This window comes from Elephas maximus, chromosome 16, assembly GCF_024166365.1.
Source record: "Elephas maximus indicus isolate mEleMax1 chromosome 16, mEleMax1 primary haplotype, whole genome shotgun sequence".
NCBI lineage: Eukaryota > Metazoa > Chordata > Mammalia > Proboscidea > Elephantidae > Elephas > Elephas maximus.
Window position 1 is genome coordinate 36,214,034 of NC_064834.1, and position 24,561 is coordinate 36,238,594.

Here is a 24,561-nt window from a genome sequence, read left to right on the forward strand (position 1 = left end):
TTTTTTTTTTTTTTGGTTACATAGGGTTGCTATGAATCAGAAACAACTTGACAGCAGCTAATGACAACAACAACAAACTAATAGAATGGTCCAGAAGCTTCAATATTTCAGAAATAGCTATCATGGCTAACTTTAGAAATGACCTGGCCACATGCCCTGTCAGGGTCCCCATTGGAGTTATGCCTTGATAAAGAGGCACAACCAAGCTGTGTCTGTGGCCCCCAGTAAAGCTTTTCCCCTGCTTGTTCACATAGAGGCCAGGTCGGTATAGCGTAACAATTAAGACCCTGGCCTTGGATGTATGACAGACCTAGATTCCAGTCCCATTTGTTGCCTTCATAAGTGGGCATTTTTGGCCAAGTTTCTTCATCTGTAAAATCAGCCTAATACTGTACTTCCTAGGCTTGTCTTAGCATTCAGTAAGTAAACCTAAATAAAGCCCTTGAGGTTTAGCATGTAATAAGCATTTAATAATTCATAGCTATTTTATTATTAAAGCATATTTGGGGTCCATAGCAAGCTATTTTCTCAAATATTGTTCCTCATATAATATAGTTATTTTCTAGGTATTTTTATAATTAAATTTTAGAAGCTTTATTTTTTATGAAAATGAGTTAAGGAACAATACTTTCCTCAACTAAAAAAAATCAAAACCTAGGCAATTCTGCAAAGAAAAAATACATCAAATATTTTAAATGAGAAAATTTCTAATGTGAATAAATAAAACAGAATATAAGTGAATTATAATGCTACATTAACAAAAATTATCCTTTCTAATGAGGAGTACTCAAGCTAAAATTCTGCATTATTCAGCAGGGAAAATTGCTTTCTACATAGAAAAAATACTAATACTAGGATCTTCAAACATATTTACCATGTCCAGCAGTGATATCTTTCTCAATCCATATTCTTTTTTAATGCAAAGTTTGAAAACAGAATTCCATAATAGCTTAGTTGGATTGTAAATTCGCATGGGATGATCCCATACAGTATATTTCATGAATGTCGATTTCTTTATTTTCACTACTATTCTTTTTATAAGCATGTACTTAATATAGCTGCTCAAATTACAGGATAGAATATATAAGATATATTCCTTACTTCCTTCCAGATCTTTGCATTGATGAACATTATTTTTTATTCAATTACATTTATCCTAATATAACTGAAAATCTTTTAGTTCCTACAGGAACTTGTATTGCCCACATGATGGAAACACTTAATTGAATGGAATTCTATTAGCTGATGCCAAGGGAACCTTAGTTACTTATCACATCATATCTGACTTCCTCATTTACAAAATGATAGAGCTGTCCTAGATCATTGCTATGGACCCTGCCAAACTTAACATTTTATTTATTATTACCCCATGACTTTCCTTTCCTAATATAGAGGCTACTACATTTTGAGATGTTGATTTCATGCCTGGAAAATCAGTTTTCAGGTAGTAACAGACTATATTGTATCAGGTTCAGTCCAGGACAACAAGTTCTGTGCCAGACAAATGTGCCAGAAACACCGAGAATGAATATTCAGTACCATTACGAGCCAGTTAACCTCAGAGAGAGGAAACCGACCTCACAGCCGTAATACTCCTTTAGCCCAGAATTTATAAATACAAACTAAAGGAGTTATTAGTTCACTAAGGTTCACCATTGCTACCGTTGGGGAGGGAGAAACTCCAAAGGACTGTGAATTCTTAAGACTCTGGTGACTCAGCTATATTTTTGTAAATATATCAATAACTTGGGGACAGCATAGCCTCACCATTTCTTTTCCCCAAGTAAGAATATTTCAAAGCAAAAAAAAATTAATTAAAACTAAACTTTCACTTTTTTTTTTTTAAGAAAAGAAAGCTCTTTTCAACATTTAAAAAACCAATCTTACAACAGAAGACATTCCTTTAAATTAAATAAATTTTGGGTTAAAATAACTCAGTGGGATGCAGACATCAAATTCTCATTAAAAGACCAGATTTAAGGGTCTGACTGAGACTAGAAGGACCCTGGAGGTCATGGTCCCCAGACCTTCTGTTAGCCCAAGACTGGAACCATTCCCAAAGCCAACTCTTCAGACAGGGATTGGACTGGACTATAAGATAGAAAATGATACTGGTGAGGAGTCAGCTTCTTGGCTCAAGTAGACACATGAAGACTATGTGGGCAGCTCCTGTCTGGAGCGGAGATGAGAAGGCAGAGGGGAACAGAAGCTGGCTGAATGGACACTGGGAATACAGGGTGAAGAAAAGCAGTGTGCTGTCTCATTAGGGGGAGAGCAACTAGGAGTACATAAAAAAAAAAAAAAGCAAGGTATATATAAATTTTTGTATGAGAGACTGACTTGATTTGGAAACTTAAACTTAAAGCACAATAAAAAATTAAAAAAAAAACTCGCTTAAATTGTATTTTTTCATATCATCACCATAGCCTGGTAAAAATATCATCATGGATTAACTGTGGTCCCAGACAGGCATTTGGAACCACTTTATTTTTAACATATTTTATAAACATAGGTACATCAAATATTAAAATGCATGAATGCATCATTACTTGCATACCAAAGAAGATGAATCCCAACTTCATTGTTGGGGATTTTGGTAATATAAAAATAAAGTTAGGAAATAAGTCTTCCAAAATATGACTGGACACTAAACTCCTCTCCCACAAAAAGAATGTGGTGTCCCAGAGGATGATAGCTGATTCTTAGACAGCTCTGACTGTCTAGAGATGCTGACACCTAAGACTGCACTCCTTCCTTTTCTTCCTGATGATCTCCTAAAGTAATCAAAATTTCCTACAACACATTCCTGCACAAGCCAGTTTTATTATGGGAAGTTTCATTCCCAGATCAGCATCTCCTGTACCTAACACCTGTTTCACAGTGTTTTGTGGAATATTAATAGGTGAAAGGTGAAAATAACATGCCCTGGGAAAAGTCTGGGAAATGGTGAAACAAAATTCAAAATGTCTTATTAAATTTCAATAAGCTAGCATTTCCAAGAGGAGGCTGTAGAACACCCTCTTAGTACGCTACAGCTGCTGTAACAAAATACCACAACGTGGGTGGCTTTAAAGAACACAAATTTAATTGTCTCATATTTCTGGAGGTTAGGAGTTGAAATTCAGGCAGAGCCACGCTCTCTCTGTCTACTAGGGGAAAGACCCTTCCTTGTCTCTTCCAGTTTCTGATAGCCTTGGGATTTTAGATGCATCTTTACTTAGTGTCTGTCTTCGTCCTGGTTGAGGCTCTGTGTCTGTTCTCCACTTTTATAAGACACCACTCAGAAGGTGTTAGTGACCACCTTTATGTCTAAACAAGGTCACATTCACAGGTTCAGGAGTTAGGACTTAAACATACATTTTGAGGGGACAGAATTCAAGCCTTGACAAATGCCTAGTTATTTCGCATAAGCATATTTTACTTGGGAAACAGTTTTAGAGAATGTAACGCATTCTCTTTCTACACTTATATTAGAATTCAGATCTTAGCCTGGTAATGTTGGGAAATAAATCACATCGCTGGGGTGAAAAGAAATCCTTGCCTTTCAATATCTTTCCACTTAAAGACAGATTACTGTGATGTTACACCTGAGGATTTTGCCGTAGGTTATTGATAAAATCTGCTCTTGATTCATTGATAAATGTTTAGCAATTAGTGGGCGAGTCGCATTCGATTAATCAAAATTTAGATAAATAAAAGGTAACATTAACTTATTTCTATCTTTAGACTTTTTGATTTATACACTATAATTTAAGTATGCTGCTTTTCTTTAGTCTGGTTTTGGCTGTATTTACCCCTGGACTTGGCATGCAAAGTTTAATTATCCTCCTTTAATATAAAACAAAAGCAAGTAAAGGGTAAATGATGCAGGGCAACACTATCCCTCCCTTCAGCTCCAAAATAATGATCAAAGTAAGTTAACAGTGAAGTATAATATTTTAGATTACTGTACATAATGGTGGTGGCTCCTTTCAAGCAAGAGATATATTTTTTAAAGTCGTTTTTCCACTGATGATCTGTTTTTGCAGGTCAATAGTAATTATGCTTGAGGTATTTTTCATTATCGTCAAACAGTGAGATTAGCTGGTTGAAATTCAGTGGAGGAGCCACGACTGAGAGGTCAAGCTCTACAGTGTGTAACCCAACTGTTTATGAATGAATCCGACGAGCCTTCTAATCAGCTAAGACACAGAATAAAAGAAGGGGTCACTCTCCAGAAGTCTTCTAGCTGGTGATAGGAAATCATCAACTTATTAAGCAGCTACCATGTCCTCCTCTCATTAGCTTCTCTGTTCTTTCAAATAGCTTCTTTTCTGGAGCAAGGAATGGTAATTAGGAGTCCACAGTCTGGTACGACCAGCGTTAACGTTATGGTTTTCCATGTTGAGGATTAATAACACCAGCTATAATGATGACAGAAAACAGTAATAGTTCTAAATACTGATATTCATCTGAGGCTGGTAAGCAGCTGTTAGAACATCTCTTTCAAAGGTAAAGTTCAGTCACACACCTTTTTTTTCCAAATAGGGAAAGCTTTACTACTAATTAAAAAGGAAAATTACACATTCAAATGTCAGTCAGAGAGCACCATGATCGTTCTTTATTAACTTTTTTTTTTCCCCCTACCTTTAGCCATCTAGCCCTCGAGCTTTTTTAAAAGCTGAAAGTGACAGTAATGACAGGAGCCCCAGCAAGGCCTCCTGATTTCCACTTAAAACAGTCTTCTTCATTTCATGAAGGGAAATTTCTCATCTATTTGCCTTTGGAAAGTGTGACCTGTTTCCTGAAAATTATCACAAACTCATAAGCCTAGAAAGTCACTGCTAGTAATTCCCTTTGGACACGTGATATAATGACCACAAAGATGTCCAGGGAGTTGGGGTCTAGCCCATTGTTGCCAAAATCAGCTGTAATACCTTCAGCAAATCACTTAACTTCTTGGCAAGTGAGTCCATTATTTCATCTACGAAATGAAAGAGAATTGGTGGATCTAGACCCTATGAATCACCTAGGATGTGTTGTTGGGGGAACAGGTTTGCGACTGTGGTCTTCAGCCCAAACTCAGCATCAAAACCTCCAGGTCAGAGGGTATGAAATCAGAGTCAGAGTTAAATGTGGAAAGTCATTTTCTGGAACTATGGAAAGCAGGAGACTGGGGTGGTATTAAAGGCCACTGAGCACTGACTCAGCTTAATCCCAGGTAAGGACAGGACCCTGCTGATGCTATATTTGGTTCAAGAACTAGGAGAGCCTGATACATGTCAACAATCAGAGGTTGCTGATCTTTTTTCTATAAAGGGCCAGATGGTAAACATTTCAGGCTTTTGGGCCATGCGGCTTCTGTTGTAACTACTCAACTCTGCCACGGCAGAGTGGAAGCAGCCATGGATAATAACTCAATAAGTGAGTGTGTTATAGTCCAATAAACTTACTTTTCAATGTCATAATTTTCATATAACAAGAAATATTCTTCTTTTTATTTTTGTCAACCATGGAAAAATGCAAAAACATTCTTAGCTTATGAGCCATATAAAAAAGGTGATGGGAAGACTTTGCGGACCCCTGTCTTAAATGGAAATGCCAAGATTTTTAGGGTAACTTGATAATGTAAGCCTCATAATAAAAAGGCAGAAACAGAGCCAAATGTCACTACCTTTCTTTTTTTTTCATATTATAGATTTGCTATAGCAAAAAGGATACAAATGAAGAGACACATAGGGTGAGGTCTGGATTGGTTCCCAACGTGGATCTTCCACGTCTCAAATATGCATTAGTCTTCCCAGCACCGACATATTTCACCAACCAGGAAATCTATGGAGCTTCTCTAACCAGCAGAAGGAGGCATGGGAAAGGCACTGCAGAAACAGAGTGTGCCTGCTCCTGCTGCGTTTAGCCACCGCACTTCCATTAGGTTCTGTTTCCTTAGCTAATTGGGAATAGTATCGTCAGACTTGTGCGTGTGCATGAGTGTGTGCGTGTGTGGAAGGGGGGGTCTCTGCTGCCATTTATAACCTATCTGCAATGTTCCATTTGCTAGTTAAAGTACAGGTTTCCAGGCTCCTCCTCTATAGATATGTTTCAGTAGTTCTGAGGTAGTGTCCAAAAATCTGTATTTTAAGCATCTTCTCCATATTAGGTGACTCATATGATCGGATCTATTTAGGAAACTAATACTGGAATCAAGGTCTAGAACAATTTGGAAGTTCATGGTGCAATTAGAATCCTATCTTCTTTAGAGCTACAAGGCTACCCTTTCCCTTTTATAAACATAAAATTCGACTTCTGATGTGATATATTATCAGGGTGAACTGCATACCAATCATAACACTAAATGGTAAGGCAGCACCTCTGACTATGAGGTCCTGGAAGCAAGCAAAGCTTCTAAAGCTAACAAGAAGTGACACTCAGTAAAACATAAACAAAACAAAAGATGGTGCTAAGCAAGAAATGTTAAGAAAAATAGGCCATCAGCAACTATCCTACGCAAACTGATATGACCACAAACAGGCATGAGAGAAGGAATGCTTTGTTGGTGCTTTTCGGACACTGTGACAACTCTGAACCACAGAGAAACTCAGCAGCATACAGAGCAAGTAACGCCCAGCATTCAGAGATGGAGAGACTGTGTCTGAAAAGGGGGTGGGCAGGCCACACAACTATGACAGCTTTGCTCTAAACAGTAGCGACAGCTTGGAACCAAAGGGCAGCCTTTCTTGGAATAAACTGTTCAGCGGCATCTCTTGGCACAAATAGCAATCCCCATCAAAAGCACCGTCTCTGAATATAAAAGACAAAGCTGGCTGTATGATTCGGCTATGGGTCAAACACCTTAAGAGGCTATTATTCCCCCCATCACCTTTTCTATTCCCAAGCTTACACACTCCCTCAAGCCTAATTTCTACTCTTTGGCTTCATGCTCCTCACTGCTCCCTCCTGTCACAGGATCTCTGGTCAGCTTTCAGCTCAGGTTTGTTCTTCACGCACTGTCTTTCTGTAATTCTGATTGCTGCAGACCTCCGACTGTATTGAAAAATCCTGTCTGTAGATAACAACAGGTGCAGGGAAAGTGTTTCACTTTCCCTGCACCTGTTGTTATCTACAGACAGGATTTTTCAATATGCTCCGAGAGATATATTGACTTTTAACATGTCTATTATGTCATCTTGCTATTTCATTATGATTAGGAAACAGTTATTTCAATGGATTCATAAGAAATAATATTAACAGTATGTTCCTGCTATGTTCCAGGCATTGCGGTAAGTGGTTTACATGGATTTCACATTCAATATTAAAGAACCGTCCTATGAGGTAGGTACTATCATCATCCCTATTTTCCAGAAGGTAAACTAGGACTTGGGGAAGTTACGTAACTTAGCTAGTGAATTGTGGAACCAGCATGAAAGCGTGCTGCCCAGATTCAAACCTAAGCCCTATAACTGTACAAAAAACTAAAAAGTTGCTGTTGAATTGATTCCGACTCATGGCAACCCCATGTGTGTTAGAAACTCTATGTAGCACAGTTATAGTTATATAGACATATAGAAATAGATACATAAAAACACAAATATATATATGTATATATAATGCATATATACATACATATAATTAGGATCAAAATTTCTATTCTATAGATAATGAGCTATGTAAAAAGAGAGAGAAGTCACATCACACTGTAAAGCTGTTGATTGGAGGACTGCCATAAACCAAAGTACTAAACCTCAATTGTAGGAAACTAGGAAAATGGCTATTAGAGGTTTCACCTCCTTGTTAAGTGAGTAGTGAATGGCAGCAGTTTAGTTCTTTCCCTAAGGATGTTACACCGAAAAGTCAGCATCCCTTATAAGAATATCTTCTTCTTTATAATATCTTTCCAAAGGTTTGGCCTTTTTAATAGCTCCCCGGAATAGATTAGGGGGAAGAGAGAACTGATAAAGTAAAATAAGTCTTATTCCTTTGCTATGATCATTTAGCCCTTGGGTCCCTATACCTTCTCCATTTCTACCTTGATCCTTGGGGATCCTTTACCAGGAACCTCTACAATTATCATCAGAGAGTACTGATGGTCTGTATTTCCGAATGCATGCCCCTCCTTAATACCTTTGTGTTCTAGTTGTGATCCACATATAAAACTGAACAGTTTTGGTTAATCTAGTGGGTCATTCATGTAGTACATATTTATTGGAGAGCTATTCAGACTACTCCTTCAATAAACATTTATTGATTGTCTACTAAGTGCTGGGAATAATTCTCCTGCAAATTCTCACACTGCTGGAAACTGGGGATATAAGTCAAGACATACCCTACCATTAAGGAACTTACAGACAATAAGGAGACAGGCAAGTTCCAGGCTATCAGATAATATAGGAGTTTGTTGCAAAAACTGTACAAAGGAATTATAAGCACAAGAAGGAAAAAGAGAATAGAGTTAGACTAATCTTAAATACACACACACAAACATATATATACACGAGTCTTAAAGAACATTTTCGGAAGAGGGAAGAGAAGTTAGGGATAGCCCACCACTCTCTTGCCCACTGCTCTATTGCTTGGCAATAATTAGTGATTCTTGGAAATGTAAACTGATTTGCACAGTATCAAAAAAAGCAAAAAGAGGCTGCTGGCAGAACCATGTTGCATTGCAGGTCTATTTACAAGACAGGCTATTATCTTTATTAAAATAATAATTTTTAGATGTAAGTAATAAAAAAGAATGGCTGCTCTTCCCAGAGAGCTCAGAGAAGCTCACTGAAAGCATCTCGTAATAATTAAGGGAACACACAGGACATGCAACACACAGAGGGATCCTCTCTCCTACTACCACAATCTCTCTAAAGCCTTCCTCATTAACAATGACTGACATTTGATGAATGTTCATGCCTGAAATACTCCCTGGACTCCTTGGAAGCCTTATCTGTGACAACACAGCTTTGTAGCCAGTAGCCTAAGAAACTGCTTGATTCTTCCTCTGCAGGGAGGTAGTGGGTTGGGCTTGCTGTGGATTCAGAGAAGTACTGGAGAAAACTTGGAATCGAATGTTTTAAGTGAATGTCTGCATTATGCCTTGCCCCTAGGTCTTTTATAATTCTCCCCAGTGCAGACAAGCTCTGTATTTTGTGGCTAAAACTGAAAACCCAACCAATTTTCTTATCTTTCATGTCTTCCTGGTGTGCTATAAGCACAGGCAGATTTTTATTCTTCTCTGATTCATTTCTTGGATGCCTACTGTGTTACAAACCTCCGAGCTAGGCTCTTTGGGAGCTACAAATAAGCCTCGGTTTAAAAAAAGAAAGAAAGAAACATGAATTGGAGATCTTGGGTTGTACTTTCTTTTAGGCAGGGGAGTTTGCCTAATTCAGACCAGGTGCTTATCACTCTGCCCTGTAAAAGGACTTCAGGCCTCTCACCACCTGCTCCAATACTGATATCTATCACAAGGTATTTGGTGAACAGGACTGCACATCCGAGATGAAGGCAGGCCACTAATTTACAGTTTCACACAACTTCACTCTTTGTTTACAAACTCCATAAACGGCAGCAAATCACAAGAAGTACCAAACAGGTTTGCAGATTTTTATGTGGCAACTATTTCAAGTGCTTTCCATGAATGTTTTTTAGAAGGTTGACCTACTACAGATTAGATAGCTATTTTCAGAGCACATACATTGTAATGAATTAAAGCAGCCTGAGGCAAAGTGTACATATTCTGGCAGTAAAAAAAAATTCCTTGTTTTGGAGCTTGTGGATAGTGTAAAATGGATTCCTATTATATTGAAAATACTGACTGAGAAAAAAAAAATTACTCCCAGAAAAAAAAAACAAAAAAAAACCACCAAGGTAAAAAAAATTTTTTTTTTTTTAAGAAAGGACCTTCTATTTATAAGAAAGAATGGAGAATGGGAAAATAAAAAAAATTTTTCTTTTCATTTATTCTTCAAGTTTTCAAGAGGCAACGCAGTATAGTCATAAAGGTGTCAATGCCAATGTCAGAATGCGTGGGTAAAAATACCTCCCAATTTACTTACTTACTAGCTGTGTGACCTTAGCCTCAGTGCCCACATCTGAAAATTGAGAGGAGTAGTAGTACTAGTAGTGGTAGCGGTGGTTGTGAATGGTAGTAATAGTAGTAGTAATGGTAGTGGTAGTAGTTGTAAATAATAATAATAGTTGTTACCTCGCATAGAATTAAATGAACCAATTTTATACAAAGCCTTTAGTCTACGAAAAGACAGCATCAGTAAGCGGAAGGTATTATTGTTTTTTTATCAACTGCTTACTGAACCCTCAGGCATCCAGTGAAAAGAAGTGTCAATATAGTTCTTGGCTTTGAGAAACTTATAGTCTAAATAGGTAAAAATGCAGGAAACTAGACAATAATTTAAAACAATGAATAAGCACTTATTTTTTTCCAGGCAATGATAGCTAAATTGATCTGGAAGATAGGGGAGAGGGAGCTTGCTATGGAACAGAAATAAAACAAGGCTCAGAACTAGTAAGATCTTTGTTAAGAATGAAATTATACAAAATCTAGAGTTAGAAGCTTAAAAGTCAAGACCATTCAATCAACAAAATCTCTTCTAAATGACAGCTTTTCAAATATGTATTATTTTATTTATACATAACATTTATTCTATGCTTTGCCACCCATGATATTTGCATGGATGTCTTCTTCTCATCATTCGAGTCTCAATTCAGATGTCACCTCCTCAGAAAATAACTTTCCTAATCACCCTAGCTAAAGTAGCACCTCTCACCCAGTGAGGGGCAGTGAGTTACTTAATATGGCCCTTCTGGCCATAGTCTTTGTGACTCCCACAAAATAATTGGATGGGACTATGTAAATAAGGTGTTTGTGGCCCACCAAGAGGATTAGACAGCCTACTAATAATGCAAGTAAGGTGCACAGAATCACTGAAAGAGGATGGGACCATGCAAATAAGGTGTATGGAACTCTTGTAGGGGATTGGTCAGTTTTGCCATCCCACAAGGCTTAAAAAGAAGGCCAATCTCAGGGCAAAAAGAGAACCTCACTACCATCAAGGAAGAAGAGCCAGACAGGAGTGGATCCAGGATTCTTGCACCGAGAGTCTTCTAGACCCAGGAGACAGAGAGAGCTGTAACACCAGAGAGACAGTGATAAGTGGCAGCGAGTATGGCAGAATCCAGTGGCAGAGAAACAGCAGCAGCAGAATTAGGAGACTGACACAAGACAGCAGTGGGCTTCCTGACCCACTGAACAAGGCAGCTACAGCGGGCATGCCAACCCACGGAGCAAGAGAACTGAGAGCCTTCAGGCAGGCTTCCTGGCGGAGCGGGGTGCCTGTGAGCACTTGTCGGTGGAGCTAAAGAGCTTTGTAACACTTGCCCAAGCAGGGCAGAGGCCAGGCCTGAGCAGGCCAACGGCCAAGGGTAGAGAGAGGAGGCCTGTCCTGAGAGGGCCAAGAGGTGCCTGTTCTGAAGGGGCCTAGAGGAGCCTGTCATCAAGGGGCCAAGAGGAGCCCTACACAGCCAAGAGGAGCTGAAAGAGCTGTCCTGCACTGAAGAAGGGAGGCTTTTTGCTTACCTGCTTCCTGATCCTGTTCCTGATCCCAAGTTATAGCCTATTGATTCTGATCCTGAGTTGTAACCTGTTACTTCCCTAATAAACCCCATAACAGTGATCATTGTCTGGAGTTCTGTGTAACTACTGCAGTGAATTACTGAGCCCAGCAGAGAAGTAGAGAGTGCCATGGGAGGGATGGCTGGTGTCAGAATTGGTAAAAAAAAAAAAAAATGTTCAAGGGTGGAGGTATATTTGATCCCCATCTCATAAGAGCCAGCCTTGGGCTGATGCTGATGGTGATTCTCTCTCCCCTCATGAAGTTAGAGGAGGTCAGGTGCCACCCTCGCCATTTTTTGCACCCTGGTATTCTCTATCAAGAAAATAAAAACAAACAAACAAACCCACTGCCATTGACTCGATTCTGACTCAGAGCAACTCTATAGGACAGGGTATAACCGTCCCATAGGGTTTCCAAGACTGTAAATCTTTACAGAAGCTGACTGCTACATTCTTCTCCCATGGAGTGGCTGGTGGGTTTGAACTGCTGACCTTTCAGTTAACAGCCGAGTGCTTAACCACTGCACCACCAGGGTTCGTATTCTCTATCACATTCTCCTATTTTATTTTCTTCATAATACTTTTAGCAGAGTTTACTAAGTGGTATTTTGCATATGAATTATAGTAGAGCTTCTTAATCTTGTCATTATTGACATTTTGGGTTGGGTAATTCTTTGTTATGGGGTCTGTCCCATGCATTCCAGAATGTTCAGCAGCAGTATATCCTCTACCCACTGGATGCCAGTAGCAGGCCTTGCTCACCACAGTTGTGATCACACATGTCTCCAGACATTTGCAAATGTTTGCTTAGCCCTTCAGCGGAGAGACCAGTAGGACCTGGGGCAGCCAAAACCCTGCAGCAGTCACCTCTGGCCGTAATAAATCTCATGTATTAACCTTAGTGTCTATGCAGAAGGAATATTAGTTTCTATATGGACCAAAATGTGGAAGGGGTTGAGAAACTGCTGATCAGCACCTGAAATTACGTGTTTACATGCTTAATGAGTTTTACATTATTTATTTATACAGTTTAATCCCCATAGAAACACTAAAGAGGCACGAAATGTTATTATCCCCATTTTACAAATGAGACATAAATGGGTTTAAGTAATTTGACCAAAGTCTCATTTTTTTAAAGAAATGGAGATCCCCATGCTCCTAACACTTAGGTTAAAAAAGAATCCAAAACCCTCCCAGAACTTTAATATTCTACCAAAATCTTCTTTGGGGTAAATTTCTAAGTTACTTCAATGGTTTTCTTACATTGTTCCTGCAATATTGCCTATATGTCACCATATCGCCCTGATCCTTTACTTCTGGACTTTTTTTCTTTGTAGTGTGTATAAAACTGTCCATTTTTCTTTCTGTTACCTCATCTTAGTGCATTTCACCCATTATTCCAACCTGTTGAGGTATATTGCATCCTTGCTTGTCAGGTATACTACAACTCATTCAACATAAGTGAGGTAAATTGAAGGAAAATGAAAAGCTGTGAATATTTTGTAAAATGTGCACCAGATGATACGAATAAGGAAAAATGTAATTCAAAGAGGTGAAAAGTTCAGAATAAGAAGAAATTGGTCAGGAAAGTCTTCTTGGAAGAGACAAATTGATTTAAACCTTAAAAATATTACTGAAACTTAAAAGAACTCAAGGAGATTGATTTCTATTCATTAGCCTATTATTGGTTTACAGCCATTGATAAGTATGCTTACTTGGAAATAGTACAATTCGTCCAATGACATACACCTTCTCTGGAGCCCAGGAAACCCATGGCAAGATTAGTATCTAGGACTGTCAACCTTTATACTCCTTCTTCCTTGGGCCAGGACTGACCTCTTTCTCTCCATACCCTTCAACTCTCCTTGGAACAAGTTGATACTTGCTTATCTTTTAAATCTCAGATTGTATGTCACTCTATCCAGGGAGCTCTTCTGATTTCTCTAGACAGGGTTGGGTGTCACTTGTGCAGGATCTCACAATAGCCTGAATTTTCCACCATCTGTGAAAGACAGACTATAATGTAACTATGAGTTAACGTGTCTGGGTTTCCCACCGGAGACTGAAAGCTTCTTGAAGACAGGGACTCAGGGGCTGAAAGAATGTTCCTGGAAGACAGGAATAAAAGCAGGTCAATCACTGTTATGGATACTAGATAAATCCTACTCTGCCTTTATTAAGGGAATGACCAGCTCCAGAACAGGAATTTAAATACACCAAGGTAAACTGACAACCTTGACACAGGCTAAATATAGGGAGGGAAATAGGCCGTATCAAAAAAAGTCTCTTAATATTTGCACAAGAGGACATCCTTAATTAATCCTCATCACTATGCTTTTGTGAAACCACTTTATCTTTCCATTTGCCTTTTCTCGATTAAAAAAAAATTTTCGAATTCTTAAGGAAACTTACGAAGTTACATTTTTTGAGAGAAAATACCACATGCTAATTTCATGTGTGTATGTAGGTGTGTGTTTATAACGAACAAAAGCACAGAATGCTGCAATGATACTACGCATTTGCTTATGAAGAGTGCTATCATTGTAACTGATGTCATTTGACAATTTCTTGGTATAATGAAGACTTAACGATATTTCGTCAGTATCGGTGGCCGAAAAATGAACCAAGGAGTCAAAATACTAAATTTACTTTTGCCATCCTACCTTGTTTCAGCTTATATTTTCTGGACACGGACTGACTGCATGAAAATAAGGCCTGATTCTCCTTGATCACAATATTATTCATAGGATTTTGAGCCAAGGCTAACTCAGAAAAATTGATAGAAGAAAGTTTCTATAGTTATAAATTTCTAAGTGCATATTTTTTTTGTAGATCAAGCTCTAGATCCAGATACACCCTTTTTTTATTGAATATAGAGAAATCATTGCTCTCAATGTCTATTCAGATGCTTTGCTCCTTTTTAAATCTTATTTATATTTATTAATGAGTTATAAGCGTTCTTTATAGATTTTGCTACAATTATACTGCACATATGCTTATCAGACATATGATTCACTAAAACTTCTTCCCATTCATATTTACTTCCATAATGAAATTAGATGAGGAGGTATTAATATTATATTGAGAGATACATGTTTACTTTCTAATTTCTTCTGCCTGTATCCTCTAGCCTGCCAACACACACACACACACACACTCGCACACACACCTTTCACCTTATTCTCTCTCAAAAGCAATCATTTTCTGACAAGAACCCAGGAAAAACAAAAGAGAGATTTTATTTCGAAAATCAAAGTCTTTTAGGCCAAAGCAATTGAGAAAGAGCAGGTTCCTTGAATTCCCTCCAGCTTGGCTTTGAATAGCAAGAGCCAAACCTGAAGGATGGGAACACAGAGTTTAGTCATAAGACAAAAATTTCAAAGAGGACTAATAGTGTTCCTATTTTCCTCACCAGTTCCTTTCCTGAAGAGTCCAGACCTATTTAGAGTGACAAAAGAGAAAGCATCACAGCACTCCAATGACTCAACCAAAGGCAGGACTTCATCCCTGTATTACTTAGAATTTGAGAGAATGCAAAGGAGTCTGGGAAGATGTCACCAGTGGATGGTAACACTGAGGGAGAGTTGCACAGTTAAAATAACCAAATTTAATCCACCCTGCTCGGCCTTGAAGCAAGGGAATGCCTCTGTTACATTAACCTCCTCTTCCAGGATGGTTCCTGAATTGTATAATCTGATACTTACTTCCTACCATAACATCAAGCAATGGTGCTTCTGTTTTGTTTTGTTTCTGTGCTTTTTATCCTTCCTTCCTTCCTTCCTTCCTACCTTCCTTCCTTCCTTCCTTCCTTCCTTCCTTCCTTCCTTCCTTCCTTCCTTCCTTCCTTCCTCCCTCCCTCCCTCCCTCCCTCCCTCTCTCTCTCTCTTTCTCTCTTTCTTTCTATTTTTTACTTTCTCATTATGTCCCTCTCAGCAATTCAGGAAGCCTGAGAAATGTTAATGTTATTTGTCCAAAATCCTATCAGGTCCATAATGGTATAAAAACCCAATAAATAAAAACATAAATGTACCATCCAGGGTCACAAACCAGAACAAACAATTATTCAGGCTCAAATGTGTCCAAGATCCAATCATGCAAAGATGAAGACCCAAAGGAAAAGAGCTCTTAAAAAGTTGTTGAAACAAAGAGGTTTTTATTCGAAGAAAATCAAACCCTATGTTTTAAAGAGAGGATTGGCCATGAAACAGACTTTAATAAAAGCAAACAAATCATTCTGATATGCTTTGTTTTACATCTAAAAATCAGGAGTTCTAAATATAGCACCTATGCCCCACTTCTATTCATCTAGGTAAAATATATATATACAGTACACTGGGTGGTGAAAGTGAATTTGTTGATTTAATTTGGCTCTTCAATTTGCATTTGCAATAAAGTCTAGCTTTCCTCAAGTTACTTAAACTTTCCTGCCCACATTGGTGAAAGCATAACTCCTATTCAAATCAATTTTCAAGCACTCTTTGTGACATGAGATTAGGTTAATCTCTGCTCATCTTCTTGATGAGAAATTACTTTTGTTTGCCATTTCCTTTAAAGAAGTCACCAGTCACCTACATTTGGATATGTATTAAATTTAGACATGTATTTATTCCCAGTGACATTTCTCCACTGCGTTTAGGTAGGTGATAATTGAAGGGAGATATTTCTCAGCTGGAGATTACTGTAGCTAGGAGTTTTTCAAGCCAGCTGAAAAATACAATTCATCCTTAAAGACTAATCACAGTGTTTATAAGGGAAAAAGGAAACTGCATTATCTTGTTATAGGAAAAAAGATGAGATGAGAGCTGATCTTATAATTTCACAGTTCTTTTCATTCACCCACAAACACTTGCTAGGCTCTTAGCATAGATTCAAATACTTGATTAATTCAAATGAATTTTTTTTCACTGGTGATTTTTCTTTTTTATATGGGATAGTATACAGTTTACTGATACAGTTTACTGTTCCCTATATGCTCCTAAAACTTCCTTCTATTTTATTTAACAAACTAATAATATGGTTTCTCTAGCAAGCCCATTTATCTTGGGTCCCTAAAATAATCTCTTATATTTATTAAGACTTAAAGTCAAACATGGCATGAAAGGAACACACTATAATGACAATGAAGGTAAATAATTAGACAGTCAAGTAAATTATTTCAAGGAAAGAGACAACAGGGCACTGAACTTCTACACTAAAAATGAAAAGGTTAGTTGCTGTTATAATTTCATAGGCAGGAATATACAACTGGGTACATGCACGCTTGATATCACAGAGGGGTGGGGTGATCAATGATAGAAATGACTCACATAATAGCTTCTTCTCCAACTTCAGGATAGAATGTCCCAAGTATTATGCATTTGTTCTTGAGTCACATGTAACCTCTTAGTCACTTTATCAACACCATTATCTTCATTTATCTTTCTCTTTAGTTACGCTTAATTTCTCTCAGTCCCTGCCTGACTTGCCTCTATTCTTTTTTTTTTTTTTTCCTTATGCTAGGAATATTGTTGCACAATGAGAATAAGACATGACGCAGTCAAATAAGAAAGTAAGTCCACATACAAACCAGTCATCTTCACTGGGTTATTTTGCTACTCTAACTCTTTTGCTACCAGTGGTATAACAGTACGCTGGTCATTTTTTACGTTCTGGACCTTGTTGGTAGTACATTATTCTGATTTTAATGTATTAAGGCATCAAGGTGGGTCCTTTTGAAATTCTTGAAGCTCAGTATCCAGAGGTGGAGCCTCATTGTTGTGTAGGTTAAGCATCCTATTAGACCATGTTTCCTGAATGTATTAGTTCTGTAAACTTCTTCTTCTTTTTTTATTTCTGTGAGATATGGCTTGCAAGCATAATTATGGCTTTCCTGTGTGAAAGTTGGGGAGCCCCGATGAATTTGTTTTGGTTTTTCTGTGTCATATTTGGAAAACCAGAGATTCCCCGTGTAACCTATTCATGTGGATAGTCTGAAGAAAGACAGCTCAATTACTACATAAGGCACAGTTTCCTTTAATGTTATGTAACAATGGTATTGCTTTTGTCCTACCAGATTTGCTCTACTTTGTTGGATACATAATTTAACATAACTTCTCATTGTGCATTTATATGCCTACTTTGTATTTTGTATTCTGTCTGTTTACTTCATTTTTATATCCTGAAAACAACTGTGTGAGTACTTAATCATCTGTTTCCATTTTCATTCAGCATTGATATAAATGGTCCTCTAATGCATACTTTCTACTAGGTTACATGGGGAACTTCTGGTTTTCCAGATATGAACTAGAACCTAGCAACAAAGTATCACTATAGATTTCACTGGTATATTGTTGAACCACTGATCGGTGGTACCACAGTGCCACTTGCCTCCTTGGTAGCTTGTGTTACCAGACCATATTTCTCAAAATCCGTATCACCAACCAAAAACTTTAAACACACTCATTTAGTAAGCATGTATTCCAGTACTGAAAATATATGCCATCAAGAAAAAAAGAAAAAAATATACTAACAAAAGAGATAATCCATTCTTCTCATAGTTGCAGAATTATGCTACTAAAACAAAACTCAGGTCATGCCACTTTTTTAAAACTACCTGCAACTCTACAAATCTTCCCGTTGCACTTAGAATAAAACCGAAGCTCCTAATCGGGGAACCCCTGAGTGGTGGAAATGGTTAACGCACTAGGCTTCTAACCAAAATGTTGGAAGCTTGAGTTCACCCACAGGTGCCTCAGAAGAAAGGTGTGGCGATCTACTTCTGAAAAATTGGCAATTGAAAACCCTGTGGAGCAGTTCTACTCTGACACACATGGGGTTGCCAGGAGTTAGAATTAATCCACGGTAACTTGTTTTGCCACGGCCAGCAAAGCCCTCTGAGATCTGGTCTTTACTAATTCTCTCTAACCTCATCCCATTCCACTACCACCCCCTACAAATCTTTCTGTTACTTGAGGACAACCAATTCATTCCCACTTTACTTCTGCTCTTCCCTCTGCCTGGTACACATGACACCCATATTTGCATTATTATGATTTAGATCTCAAATATCATCTGCTCAGAGAAGCCTTCCCTTAGTAAACCAATAGAGGGTAGCCGTGTCACTCCTTGCTGTTTGTCTTACTTACTTATACTATCTGTATCCCCCACTGGAACATAAGCTCAGTGAAAGGAGGGCCCTGCCTGAATCCCCAGGCCTGGAACAATTCCTGGCATGTGGTAGGTGATCCATAAATAGTTGTCAGATAAACAAACAAGGCTGCAAACTTCTTTGTTGAAAGCTATAATAATACTGTTTTACTTTCAAAATAATCTTTTTTTTTTCATCCGCATGTGGATATTTTGAAGACAGACAGACAGCTCAATTATTATGTGAGCACATTTTCCTTTAATGTTATGTAACGTTGATATGGCTTTTATTCTTTCAAATTTGCTTCACTTTATTGGATACATAATTTAATTTCTCATTCTGCTTGTTTATTCAACTTTAGTGGAATATTTCCATGCACTGCCTAGTATATTTATATGCGTACTTTGTATTTTGTCTGTTTACTTCATTTTTACGTCCTGAGAACAACTGGGTGAGCACTTAATCATCTGTTTCCATTTTCATTCAGCATTGGTATAAACGGTCCTCTAGAGTACACAATCCAAACAGAAATTGTGGCATCTTCTGATTAGGAAATCTGACATAAATGCAAAAATATTTCTTTGGTCAGAAGTATTTATAGTGCTACGACTATTGTTTTGCAAAACATAGCAAATGCTTCCACAGCTGTGGAAAAGAAAAAAAAAAGCAAAGACTTTTCATGGGCTTTTTTTTTTTAATGGGACTGACTGTGGCTAGAAATTTGATTTGTGCTTTAGTTTAATATATGTGTGTATATATATATATATATATATATATAAAATAAATATATTTTAGGTTACCAGAGACTTTCATTGTATTCAACAAGGAAAACAAAGAGCAACTCAGAAAAGCAGCTTTCCATTTACAGAGCTTAGTTTTTTTTTTTATAGGTGTAGGGGTCAGTGTGGTCAGAGAGAAACACAGCCAGTACTTTTCCTCATGAAGTTTTTATACTTGAATATAGACTTCAGAATCACATATGAGATTAGGGAGACCATACATACATAGGAAAGCTCACCTCAATAAGCCCCAAGCTAAGAATTTGTGCATATGAAATTTCGAGGCTCTGTGGATCATAGAATCATTGGTAGAGTTTGTACTTAGTGACAAAAACATTTTCAGTATGGTTTCACTTCACCACCTCTTTCAGCCCACCTCCAAAAATTCTTCCACCTCAGAAGTCTAAACTCCATTTATCCTACAAGCTTCACTGTGCTCGCTCCCTCTGGTCCTCCTCTTCTTTTGATCAGTTTAAATTTCACAATTATGTAAGCATTCCCTCCCATGCAGCTTCAACTCGTTAGTCTCTCCCACAATTGCTTATTCCCTCTTGGCAAAACACAAATCCTGGTTAAATCAAGTTTTCTGTCTATTTGGAGCCTGTATCTGCGCAAATAAGTGAGGCTGAAAAGGCATACACAACCAAATGAGCTGGTCTCACTTTAGATTTGGGATCATTAACATCAAGTGGGATCTTAATGATACTGTATTTCCCTAGTCCATTGACTCTTCCCTTCTTCTGAACAGCTATTTCATACATTTTTTTCTGTCCTCAAGCTGCTCATACCTCTACCTTCATCCTCACTTTCAGTCATTGACCTTGCCTTCTATATTACTGAGAAAATAGAAGAAACCAGCACAAAATTTCCACAGCTCCAACCACCCATCAACCCACCTACCTGCCTGTGTGCCCAGATACTCTGCCTTCCCTGTCTCTATAGGCAGTAGCGAGCTATTCTCTTGTGCTTCGCAAGGACGTGGTACACACGGTCTTCTCCTCTCCGACATCAGCAGCATTCCCCACACTACAACAATCCCTCCTAACCGTATTTTCCCTTCCTACTTATCATCCCATTTCTCTCCTTGCCTTTTCAGCAAAACTCATACCCAAGTTTTGCTTTCTTTTCCTCAAAAGACTTTCTTCTCTTGGATTTTAAGGTTCTATGTGCTCCCGAGGAAACCCTGGTGGCATAGTGGTTAAGTGCTACCACTGCTAACCAAAGGGCCAGCAGTTTGAATCCACCAGGCACTCCTTGAAAACTCTATGGGGCAGTTCTACTCTGTCCTATAGGGTCGCTATGAGTCGGAATCGACTTGACGGCACTGGGATTGGTTTTTTTTTTTTTTTTTGGTTATATGCTCCCGATTTTCCTCCTGCTTTCACAGGCCTCTACTAGCTCCTCTTCATTTGCCAACCTCTTGATGTGGGAACGTTAAGGACCAATCATCAAAGTTTTATTCTATTTCCTCCTATGTATGCATTTAAAGAGCCCTGGTGGTGCAATGGGGCCCTAGTGGCACAGTGGTTAAGAGTTTGGCTGCTAACCAAAAGGTCAGCAATTTGGATCCACCAGCTGCTCCTTGGAAACCTTATGGGGCAGTTCTACTCTACTCTATAGGGCCGATATGAGTTGGAATTGACTCAATAGCAATGGATTTTCAGTTTGGTGGTACAATGGTTAAGCACTGGACTGCTAACCTAAAGGTCGGGGTTCAAACTCACCAACAGCTCTGTGGGAGAAAAGACCTGGTAATCTGCTGCCATAAAGATTTACAGACTAGGAAACCCTATGGTTTAGGACTCTGTCCTATAGAGTCACTATGAGTTGGAATCAACTCGATGGCAACGAGATTGGATAATTATTTATATAGTATATAATAAAAATAATTAGTTACTATTTATTGTCTCTCTCTTTGTGAACCCCTCCCCCCCAATAATTTAAGCTCCGTAAAGGGAGAGACTTTTGTTTTGTTTTGTTTCATTGCTACATGCCCAAAGCCTGAGAGAGTTGTGGAACACAGTAAATGTTCAGTAAATAATTATATAATAAATAAAAACAATCAATATAAAGTCTTGATTCTAAGCACTCCTAAGGGCAATAAGGGAGAATGACATAAAAGAAATGTTCAGGTGGGGAAAGACACTACTGTGCCACCCTCTGTCCCCTGTAAAACCATTGCCTTCGAGTCAATTTCAACTCACAGTGGCCCTATAGGACAGAGTAGAACTGCCCCATAGGGTTTCCAAGGCTGTAATCTTTACAGAAGCTGACTGCCACATCTTTCATTCACAGAATGGCTGATGGTTTGAACAGTTGACCTTTCGGTTAGTAGTTCAGTGCTTAACAATTGTACAACCAGGGCTCTTTCCCTCTGTCCCAGGACTATTTGCATCTCATTTCACTCTTATTTACCCAATCAAGTCTCCTTTAAGAATGCTTCTTTAAAAATATATTAGTCTTTCAGAAAGGGCCACATGAACCAGAGACCTACATCATCCTGAGACCAGAAGAACTAGTTGGTGCCCGGCCACAACCGATGACTGCCCTGACAGGGAGCAAAACAGAGAACCCCTGAGGGGGCAGGAGATCAGTGGGATACAGACCCCAAATTCTCATAAAAAGACCAGACTTAATGGTCTGACTGAGACTAGAGGAATCCCAGCAGTCATGGTCCCCAAACCTCCTGTTGGCCCAGGACAGGAACCATTCCTGAAGACAACTCATCAGACATGAAAGGGACTGGACAGAGGGTAGCAGAGAGATGCTGATGAAGAGTGAGCTATTTGTATCAGGTGGACACTTGAGATTGTGTTGGCATCTCCTGTCTGGAGGGGGGATGGGAGGATAGAGAGAGTTGGAAGCTGGCAAAATTGTCACGAAAGGAGAGACTGGAAGGGCTAACTCATTAGGGGGAGAGCAAGTGGGAGTACGGAGTAAGGTGTATATAAACTTATATGTGACAGTTTGACTTGATTTGTAAACGTTCACTTGAAGCTCAATGAAAGTTAATTATATATATATATATATATATATATTAGTCTTTTAGTCCTGCCCCTCCTTACCTTCTCCCAACCGAAAAAAAACAAAACAAAACAAACCCGTTGCCATCTAGTCGATTCCGACTCATAATGACCCTATAGGACAGAGTAGAACTGCCTCATAGAGTTTCTAAGGAGCACCTGGTGGATTCGAACTGCCAACCTTTTGGTTAGCAGCCATAGCTCTTAACCACTAAGTTACCAGGGTTTCCTCCCTTCTCCCAAATTTCCAAAGGCTTCCCAATGCTAGGAGAATGAAATCTAAGTACCTAAATGGACCTACTAGACTTTGCAAAATTCCATCTCAGGGTACAGTCTGCACACCAGCCCCAGGGGCCTATTCCTCTCTTTAATCCATTTGGTTCCTTCTGTCTGTAACAGTTCACCCTTGGATGACCAACTTTGCAGAGTTGGCTCTTAGTATTTTATAGAGCTACATACTTTGCAGAGCTAGGCTCTTAGTGCTTCCTCAGAATCCTTCCATGGCTTCCTAGACTATGTTGATTCCTCTATTTTATCCTCTTAGCAGCTCATATTTTACTTTTTGACTTGTATCACATTTCAATTAATCAATCATTTATGCAATTGGTTAATTAATATGAATCTCTCCATCTAGAACGTTACCTCTATGCAGGCAGCCTGACTTATTCACTCATATCCCTGGGGTCCTGATCATAGGTGATGCCCAGTAAACATTTACTGAATAAATGGAAAAATGAATGAACCTGACCTGGAATATTTCCCTCATCTGACTCATCTCTGTCTTGTGATTTATGCCTGGGCTGCTTGACTATCCTTTTAAATTCATGAATTCATTGCTTGTTTTTTGAATCCGATTGAAACTAATTCCATCCTTCATGTTGTCCACCTCAGCAACCTACTTTGGGTTGATAGTTAGCTTTGCCTTCACAGATACTGTTCTTAGATTTTATCAATACATCTATATTTCCTCAACAGGAGAGAAAAGAAATTTTTTTTCTCTTCTCAACCTGAAATAGAACTCACATTCCCAATACCTTTAGGAGAACAACTTTAGACACTAAAACTTGTATGTTTTAACTTTGGCTTTGATGTTATCAGTTTGAGTGGAAGTACTCTAGTCAGCTTGTGCTCAGTTTTTAATCTCAAAGAGGTGGCCCATGACTGAATAACCTAATATGCAGTGTTTCTCCTCTTCTGTAAAACTGTGGCTGGACAGGGTCAGAGACAAAGAAGTAACAATGATACTTCCACAGTCAGGCATAAAATTATGTGTGTAAAATATACTTATATGCTAAAAAATATGTTCCCAACTCCTAATTCCTATTGTAAATTCCATAGTTTGACCTTTCAGCATGGCAGTAACTAATTTTCCTTTACCCTGACTGAAATAAGAGAGAAAATACACCATCTCCCATTCTTGGAAACAAAAGTAACATTATATTTGCCAAGAGGAAACGTTTTCTCCCTCTGTAGTTAAGTAGACTTTCCCATATCTAACTGTGTATAAATGTGGGATGCACTGAGCTGCTTTTCACACAAAGCCAAACATGAAGGTAATCCAAGAGTTTTAAAAGAAAAAATCTAAATGGTCTCTTAGGGGCTTGTGACTCGTCGTCACACAGCTATGAAAGAAGCCTGCAGAACAGGCTGGGTCCTGTCTCCAAAAGTTCAAGGGCTAAAAACAATTACCTCTTCAAGGACATCAGCAAGCTTACTGAGGATCTCTTCAGGAAGGCTCTGGAATGTTGGAACGCTGGAAAACAAAACAGAGAATGATGCTGAAGGCATGAAAGCAACTTACTTTCCTAAATGAAACAGCAAAATATCTGAATGAAAATACAAAAGCATTTCATGACAAAGAATCTGCACATGCAGATCAAAGTAATTATTCAAGCATGGCTTGATGTCTAACAACAGGGAAAAAGGAGTGTTCTACTAGAAGGAACATGGATAAGACTGAGTTCAATTCCCACTTACATTTGCTTGCAATGACCTTGAGTGCCACAGCTATAAAGGGGAGAAAACCGCTGTCTCCCT

The 24,561-nt window shown here is 38.6% G+C and overlaps 1 protein-coding gene across 3 annotated transcripts in view; it reads right to left on the reverse strand.

Moving 5' to 3' along the window:
• Positions 1-24,561, reverse strand: part of PRKG1 (protein kinase cGMP-dependent 1) — a 1,427,928-nt gene that overhangs the window by 359,866 nt on the left and 1,043,501 nt on the right. For all 3 annotated transcript variants that reach the window (XM_049855706.1, XM_049855705.1, XM_049855704.1), the window contains one exon: positions 24,214-24,277. In XM_049855706.1, the coding sequence (XP_049711663.1) occupies positions 24,214-24,277 (64 nt within the window). The remainder of the gene's footprint in view (positions 1-24,213; positions 24,278-24,561) is intronic.